At 43.8% G+C, this 9,316-nt stretch overlaps 1 protein-coding gene across 2 annotated transcripts in view; it reads right to left on the bottom strand.

The window, feature by feature from the left end:
• Positions 1-1,867: 1,867 nt before the first annotated feature.
• Positions 1,868-9,316, bottom strand: part of LOC147440426 (RNA-binding KH domain-containing protein RCF3-like) — a 146,448-nt gene continuing 138,999 nt past the window's right edge. For both annotated transcript variants that reach the window (XM_086530163.1, XM_086530162.1), the window contains 2 exons: positions 2,613-2,721; positions 1,868-2,528 (listed from right to left, as the gene is read on the bottom strand). In XM_086530163.1, coding sequence (XP_086386289.1) covers positions 2,358-2,528; positions 2,613-2,721 — 280 coding nt within the window. In that variant the 3' untranslated portion in view covers positions 1,868-2,357. The remainder of the gene's footprint in view (positions 2,529-2,612; positions 2,722-9,316) is intronic.

The raw sequence follows: 9,316 nt of genomic DNA, 5'->3' as shown, positions 1-9,316 counted from the left end.
GAAAAATGTAAAGCCAAAATAAATGCTCTTAAAAAAGGAACCTCTCTGGAGTCGCCCATTTCTCTCACAAAGGAGAGTGATATGTGCTTAAAATTTGTGCTTGCATAGGTTTATTGATTGTGCTACATTGATCTTTTCCTAGTGAACCACAATGATGACATGAAAGTGACATCCTCCAGTATGAACTATTTGAACCCTTGTAGATAAATAGAGAGCTACTCTTAGGATCGCACTACTTAGGAGCACTAAAATTAAAAGCTTAAGGTGAGAGTGCTAGGTGATCTCTTGCAAATGGGCACCTTTCTTAAAACCTATAATATATTGTATGAAGAATGCTGTGAGATGATGACCCATGAAGAAAGTTTTTAGGAACCTACTTCAGCAAAGTAGTTACCCACAAAACCAAGAAGGATCCCTTGCAATGTAGGCTGACCCCTCATTATAGGAGGCTCATCTTAAACTATCAAATCTCTCCAAGATTCTCTTCCCCAAGCATCATCTACACAAGCATCCCATAAATTTTCCCACTCATATCTAGTAGTTAAGCTAACTTCTTGCATCATCATCTTGTTTATCTCATGTTTTTGGTACCATTAAGTGTATGCTAAAGACATTCCTGCAACTCTAACCAAGCCTCCTAAGAATGTTTTGACTGTTCGCATGCGGCAAAGAAAGATATCCCCTGAACATGGACACTTTCAAGACAAGGGAAGCATACAAAAAGTGACCAAAAGAAAAGACTAAAAAGAAACATTAAAATAGAAAAGACAAATGAGAGCACAGACACAGATACCACACCATGCGTGCAAGCAGTCAACTGCATACAAGCATATACAACACATTGCCCATCCAGCATATACAAGCAAAACAGAAGCAAAAAATACGCAAGCCAAAAATACAAGGACATTAGCTCAATGTGAGCAGACATTCATTTTTATGAAAACAAGGTGAAAAATATTTCGCTTACTTATAAACCAAAAAATTTATACAATTTTCTCCCTTCTCCCCACATTAAGAAAAAACTAAAATGGTCAAGGGGGGAGGCAAAGCATGTCAGCCTGTGAGGGAGGGCTTGGATGCAAGACACCAGCATGAATGGGTTGGAATTGACATTGCGACATTGATGTTGTGGAAGCCTCTCTCTCTCTCTCTCTCTCTCAAAGAGATACTTAGTGATCGAACGGCAGAGCTAGGCGGATCCAAGATGAGGGGATGCTCCCATCACGAGAGGAGGTTGCAACAGACGATCAGATCTATATTGGCAAGACATTGGAGACGCCCTTTGCAGACTCTCACCATGGAGGACATCGACGCGATCACGCATTGACTGCTACGATCCATCTTCTGCTGCCATCCATCTTGGGATTCTGATACACATTCACCATTTTGTATCTTTCTCTGATATAGATAAACACCTTCTGTATATGGTACCCCTCAGGCTCTTGATACCCACGTTTTTCGGCTCATGTAGTGTTTCTATTTGGTTAGTTTCTTTCTTTTTATCAAGACCTTGTATCAGATTCACCCAATGTACGTCTTTGGTCCCATAGGTCATTTTGGGCTTTAGAAGACATTAATATGAGATTTCATCTCTCTCTCTCTCTCTCTCTCTCTCTCTCTCTCTCTCTCTCTCTCAATGTTACTGAGGAAAACCCCACACTGAAGGAAATGTGCAATGGAGGCTCACACAACAAGAAGTGTGAATATATGCGAGTTGCACAAATCGGTATAATTGCAATACTTGAATTGTTCGCTTGCAGGACGTGGCGACTCTACAAATATGCCACTTAACTGTAGACCATTTAGACCTGCCCAGGATTGAATCTACTAACCGAGTGAGAGAGAACCCAACGAACCAACAAGGTGCTTGTCAACACAACCATATTGAAATTGAAACATGAAGCACCCTGCTCTCTTCATAAATACACCTGTGCGTCTGATGGACAGCACTCCCAATGCGAGCTTCGCATTCTCAAACTTCAACAACAAAGATCGACTTCATGAGTGTGTTACAAAAGTCCTGCCTTTCTAGCCATTAAGACAGCTCACTAGTTATGAAACACCATTGGCGACCGGCAATGCTCAAGACCAGAAACTATTGACATTACAGCTGCTCTAGCTAGTCAGATGTCAGCATCAAAAAATGAATGGAAGCTATGAAGTTAATTTCCAGGAGAAACTCTTCTCAAAATGGAAAACATTCTGAATGTTTTTTGCACAGAGAATGAACAAGGGGCAAAGCAAGTACACCTCCCAAAGGTTTCACTGATGGGAGGACAACACCAAAAGGCACCGCCTATTTACCGATGTGCTCTCCCAACAGACCAGAGAGCCCAATGTGATCCATCACTTCCCTCTCAAGATGGATAGAACTCCCCAGAATATCCGTGAGGTAGTCGCCCTTTTAGAATCAGCTCCTGTAGTAAATTTTGAGCAGCTTGTGTTTGTTCCGGAGTGCCCGATATCTTGACCACACCTTCTGATGCTCCAGATCTGACATCAAGTAAATCAACTTTCGCACCAGATATCTGGAAAACAGGACGTTAACTTTCAATTAAGCACATACCGAGAATCCCTTTTGCCGATTTCAGTCTCTTAACAACAGTGATTACCTGCCGAATTCTAACAATTCTGCTGCCACCATCCCCAATGATTGCAGTTATAGCATGAGCAGGAATTACAACTTCCATCGTAGTCCTTGTCACCAGCGCACCTGTCACCCTGCAGCAATAATGTGTGTGGAGAGAGAAGAAGAGAGTTTTAACGTTGTAGGAAACTATCCCAAGAGACCTTAAAGATCTAGCCGATGAGGGGGGGGGGGAGAGAGAGAGAGAGAGAGAGAGAGAGAGAGAGAGAGAGAGAGAGAGAGAGAGAGAGAGAGACATGAAATGCTATATTAACGTCTTCAAAATGACCTATGAGTCCAAAAGGTTACATCCTTGTGTGAAATTAAAATAAATGAGGGTACCTAGAGTGGATAGGTATGTAAGCCTACCCTACATATCACCATCAGCATCACATAACACTCTCAAAACATATGGGAGGAGTACAATCACGTAAGGGCTAATAAGGAGTACAATGGAGAAAGTATACGATGGTGATCATCCCATCAACTCCCTCATGATTCTGTGTAGTATGGCCTCAATGTCCCTCCATGGTCAGCTCTCTAGGTGGCGTGCTCGATATCGCTCAATAATGCTCCATAACCTCCAATACAGACCTCGCCTACAATGTGAAGATCCTCGAACTCTCTGGTGTCGTGAGTGGCCAAGCTGGCTGGCTCGCTCAAGAAGGATGCCCCAATGAGGGTGTGACTGGGTAAGTTGTGGTGGGCCATCCCAAGTAGTCCCTCTGTAAAAAGTAGTGATCTAATTCTGTCACGATCCTTAATGTGTAGCTCCACTGCTCCTGAGGGTAGTCTCTCTTAAGTCCTACGGATCTCCAGTAAGAAGAGACCTAGGCAATGGGCATGGCTGATCATAGTAGTCCATGATGCGGGATAAGGAGCCAAAGGCTTCTCTAAATAAGCAACGAAAACACTCACGGATCATAGTATGCTGGGTATTGGCAGATAAATGTTCCGCCAATTCAGTGGTTTTGGATTTATTGAAGTCTTACAATTCGGATCAGAAGACTCAATGGGAAAAGTACTTGCCTTTCGTGGAATTTTCCTACATCAACACAGTTCACTCTTCAACAGGGAAGGCGCCATTTCAAGTAATCGAAGGTGCTAAGAAAATTCCTCCATTTCTAAGCACCAAAGACAAGATTTTTGAAGCAGATCAGTACACGAGGGATTTGGACACTGTTTTTGCCAAGGGTTCGTGCGAGGCTCTAGAGAAGTCTCAAGCTCGGCATAAGAAGGCAACAGATAAACATAGACGCGACTCGCAGTTGAAGGAAGATGATTGGGTGCTCTTACACTTTGAGAAGGCACGCCTAAGGAAACGAAAGGGAAAGGAGTGGCTTTTTCCAAAGCTCAGCATGAGGTATTATGGCCCTTTCCAGATTCAAGAAAAGATAAATGATGTATCCTTCAGACTGAAGTTGCCGGACACTCGAAAGATTCACCATGCTTTTCATGTGAGTCTCTTGAAACCTTTTAAGGGTGAGGTGTCAGTTGACAGGGAGCCTGATGAGCAACCTGAGGTGGAAGAGAGCAAGGATATACTCGTTCCAGAATAGATACTGGCTCACAAAGAAAGGAAAGTGAAAGGTAAAGTGATTCAACATTCTTAGTGAAATTCAAGAACTATCCGGCATAGGATGCGAAGTGGATGGAGGAGGACCTAGCAAATACTCCTCAAATAATGGAACTTTACCTTGAGGCTTTCGGTTTAACTACCTCTATTCCGAGAGATCCCGCAAATCAACAGGGTTGAATCTGGTTGTAGACAGGACTGCACAAGAGGGGAGTTACTCCGCTCCTTTGTCACAAATTACTTGGATGGAATAAGTCGCTAATTTTCCTTTGGATTTCAGGGTTACTAATGTGCTGACAATATTCTCTTGTATGACTTAATGAATAAAGAACTTGAAAATAGGAATTCCCAAAAATAAATCAGATTTGTGTACTCTCTCATGTGATTTTATTTGAGTGCAGGATTGAAAGGTGAAATGACGGCAGCATTTCGGTCTTGAGATTCTATCTAGACATGATCGCAATAAGAATTAGTTCATCCGACATCAGTGAGGTCCGGTGTGGATATAGATGCGATTGCTAAATCTGTTGCCAAAAATCATGATCTTAGATCTGGATGGATTTTATGTGATTTGATGTGAATGTGCATTGACTGTCGTCTTTGTGCAAGTGCTAGATTTGTGTCGTCTAGTGCGTCGGTACTTGAGTCAGTGTTTACTGAACTGGTTTATGTCTTCTATTTGTTTCTTCAGGTGTAATCGAGGGTGATTACAATTCTGTCACAAAATGATGACGTGGCATGTCCAGACCTAAAGTTATAAGTTGGAAGGGTCCCCTCTGATGGGGCCCTAGGGGACACTAGATGATTAGTGTAAGAGAGATCGTGAAAAAAATTATGTGGCAACTCTATGGACGCTCCATGTTTCACACTGAATACCGTACGAAAATTCCGTGATTTGCCTTGCTGCCAGCTCTTGGAGACTTGAGGCTTTTCAGTTTAAGCTTTTCATGTACTGCTTTTGGGAGGCCTTAGAGCCTTTAAATAGAAACTGAGAGGGTCTTTTGTCTCAGTCTTGCTGACAAGCAACTGAGCAGAGAGGACCCCCACACTCTCTAAATTTGCTCAAGCATTAATATAAAAAAGAAATACCGAAAGGGGTCGTGTCGACGCAAGTAAACTATGATTAAAGTTGTGAAGTGTTTTTAAGTGATTCTCCCCTATGTCGTACCTATCACAAACTGCTTACGTGTCAAGTCACTGAAGAATGAAGCCAACCTGCAGATTCCGATCGAGGGGCCTAAACCCTAGAAGAAGCAGAAGAATAAGATGAAGCAACTGAAGAAGAATTGCATAAAGACTGATGACGTGGCAAAGTTGTACGGAACCCCGCATTTTACGTTGACATGCTCATGTAGCAACTGTACGGACGTCCGTATTTCGCGCAAACAGGTGCTAACGTGGCAGTGTACGGATTTTCCGCCTATTGGGTTGACAGGTGCTAACGCGGCACTGTACAGATTTTCGTAATTTGCGCTCACAGATTTTGAACCAGATGCTTTTGAGGCCAAGGGCCTTCAAATATGTGTAGAGGGCTCATTCTCTGGCATGCTTCAGTGTAAAGGTGCAGGGATTGGAGTACCGGCATTGTACTGAGTTCAAGTAATATAAAGAAATACCGAAAGGGACGCCAAGGTTTGAAGCCAATACTCTCTGGGGTGGAACTTCGCCACTCCCCGTGTTGTCTCTCTCTTTCAGTTGTTATTTAAGCGCTTAAAGTTGTTCAGTCTGTTCTTTTCCGTTGGCACGTGGTGCCCATCTTGTGACGGTACCAAATTCTCGACTTGGGGTGTCCAAGTTTGTTACACTTTCCACCAGATCACCCTAGATATCATGGAGATCACCCTAGATATCATGGAGACAAGTGGTATCTCCATGGATCTCCATCCATCATATGTCCGCCCTTATCTACTATGATGATCTAGGCTAGGGCCCCATATCTACACTCCATCCCCAACTCATGGGATGGAGACAGCGAAGTCCTCATAGTGTCACGTTGAATGAGATCATGTCTAATGATCTTGCCAATCTCTGAATGTGTGAGGGGTTAGGATGGTGCATGCAAGGAATATTGAAAAGGGGGCAGCCTCTCCATCCTAAAAGGGGGCATTTCCCATGTGCTATGAATGAAAGACAGTGATCTAGCAAGAGCCTCCACTATAATTGGCGATGCACTATCTCAGCTCTGATAATCATATGTGGCACTAAGGCTTTCGCCCGGATCAGCCTAGAGATCATGGAGACAAGTGGTATCTCCATGGACCTCCATCCATCATGTGCGTCCTGATCTACTATGATAATCTAGACTAGGCCCTTGTCACGAGGCTGTGGCAACCACTACCCTTAGTTGTTGGTTTCTTTCCCTTGATTTTATTTGATTTTTGGGACCCTCTTTTTGAAGTCACAAATGGCCGGACATTGTATGGCCAGTGTGAAACGATCGACGGCCGAGAGTTTCAGCCGCAGTCGGAAAGGGCAGGTCACCATGAGATGGTCGGGCCAATCGGCACTAGAATCCGAGCAGTATAAGGGTGTCTAGGCTCAGTTCAAAGTCATTTAGGCCCCTCGCTACACTTTATAAGTTGGTGGGTACTAGGGAATTAACTCCATAGAGGGGCCGAGGCAAAGTGGTGACATGGCGGCTCCAGAGCAATTTGCCAAGTCTGCATGAAGAGGAGGCGGGGCGTCCATTTTGAGAGTAGAGGTTGATTTTTGCTTCTAAGTGAACACAAGTGTGTGTGACTACTGGGTGTTGGTGATCACACCTTTAATGGAACACTCGTCTTCTCCCTTGTCTTATGTAGCGCCATGATTCCGCTCTCAAGCACCTCTCTCCCCCTATGAATACAGAATAATAATACCCCGCTGAAGGGCTTTCCATTTGTACGTACAGTTGTGTGAGTTCATTCACGTATGCAGAGGCAAGAGCCTCTTGCCCAAGTATTCGATTAGCTAATTGCTATCCCCCCGCAAGTACAAGTAAGCTCGGAGAGATTTCACATGAGAAATCTCGTCCGATCACGGAAATCCGTACAACTGCCACGTCAACAATTAGCGTAAAACACGGAAATCCGCACAGTCTACTTGAAACAGACTTGGACACTCCAAGTCAAGAATCAATCGCGACAGCATCAAATAACCACTTCAAACAATTCACAGATCACAATAGATTTGCACTGGCCCGGCGGAGTTCCGTGCCTAGAGTATTGGCCCCAAAGACTGGCACCCCTTTCGGTATTTCTTTTTGTATTAATCAGTTCAAAGTACAAGAGAGTGGGTCGCGATTCACTCTCAGACTCTGCGTCCAGATGCTCTGAGAACTGAAGGCCCAAACCACTTATTTAAATGTTTACAAGGGATGCCCAAAAGCAGAGCCCCAAAAGCTTCAAAATCAAAAGCAACTGCTCTCTCTCTCTCTCTCTCTCTCTCTCTCTCTCTCTCTCTCTCTCTCTCTCTCTCTCTCTCAGAGTCTACTTGAAAGCAAAAGCATTCTCTCTCTCTTTCTCATTGCGTAGAGAAGAAAAAGCAAACTGCCATACGGCGGGCCCCAAAACGCGTCGCAATTCACGGAAATCCGTACCAGCCGCCACGTGGCATTCCCCGGAAATTTAGGGTTTGCTGAAATTAGGATTTCAGCCAGAAATTAGGGTTTTTGGCAGATTTTAGGGTTTGCAGGAATTTTAGGGCTTTTGGCATAAAGTAGGGTTTCTGATGTCCGTAGCCACGTCATCACTTTGTAACATAACCCCCTCTTGAAAGCATTGTAATCAACTGCGATTACGCTTGCAAAACCGACAAAAGCCATAAACCATCTTAGCAGACACTGACTCTTAGTACCTACGTACTAGGAACACACATCTAGCACATGTACCAAATCGACAGTCACATCACAAGACATCACATGACATCACCAGACATCATAGGACATCACATGACATTCAATATTCATTCGGATCTTAGAGCATGATTTATCGGCAATGTAGCTAGCAATCGCATCTAGGTCCAATCGGGACCTCATCGATGTCCGATTGACTAACCCCTATTGCAACCATATCTATTCGAGATCAATCAGACCAAAATGTTGCAGTCATTTCGTCTATCAGTTCCTGCACTCAAAAGAAGTGAAGACACCGATGTCCGATTGACTAACCCCTATTGCAACCATGTCTATTCGAGATCAATCAGACCAAAATGCTGCAGTCATTTCGTCTATCAGTTCGTGCACTCAAAAGAAGTGAAGAAACAAATCAGTATCATTATCAGGAATTCCATTTCATAAAGTCATATAGCAGAATATTGTCAGCTCTCAGTATCCCTGAAGCTCAAAGAGACATCAGTGACTCTAGTATCTACATCAAGGCATCTGTTGACAAAAGAGAGGAGTGACTCCCCTCTTGTGCATCCCACTGCACCAGATCTTCGACCAAGCTGAATTTTGGGTTCCATTTGGAGTAGACTATGCTAAACCAAAAGCATCAAGGTAAAGTTTCACAATCTGAGGAGTATGTGCTAGGTCCTCCTCCTCCATCCACTTCGCATCTAGTGCAGGATAATTCTTGAACTTAACCAAGAACCGCCTTCGGACTTTACCTTTAGTCTCCGTATCTTTATGTGCCAAAATCTATTCAGGAACAAGGATCTCCTCGTTTTCTTCCACTTCAGGTTGCTCATCAGGCTCCCCATCATCAGGCACATCACCTATAAAAGGTTTCAAGAGACTCACATGGAATGCATTGTGAATCCTCCAAGTATCTGGCAGTTTCAATCGGAAGGAGACATCATTATCTTTTCAGTGATCTGGAAAGGTCCGTAGTATCACATACTAAGCTTTGGAAAAAGCTCTCCTTTCCCTTTTTCTATTGTAGGCGTGCCTTCTCAAAACGTAAGAGCACCCAATCATCCTCCTTCAATTTCATGTCACGACGATGGCGATCCGCTGCCTTTTTCTGTCGTTCTTGAGACTTCTGCAAAGTCTCGCGAACCTTGGCAAAAGCCGTATCCAAATCTCACGTATATTCATCCGCTTCAAAGATCTTATCTTTCGTGCTCAGGAAGGGTGGAACCTTCGCAGCACCTTCAACAATCTCAAATGGTGCCTTCCCCGTCGAAGAGTGTAT

This window comes from Adiantum capillus-veneris, chromosome 15 (assembly GCF_014529385.1).
Source record: "Adiantum capillus-veneris isolate H3 chromosome 15, ASM1452938v2, whole genome shotgun sequence".
In the NCBI taxonomy this organism is placed as follows: Eukaryota; Viridiplantae; Streptophyta; class Polypodiopsida; order Polypodiales; family Pteridaceae; genus Adiantum; species Adiantum capillus-veneris.
Note: the sequence above shows the minus strand (reverse complement) of the source record. Positions and strands in the feature narration are given on the sequence as shown.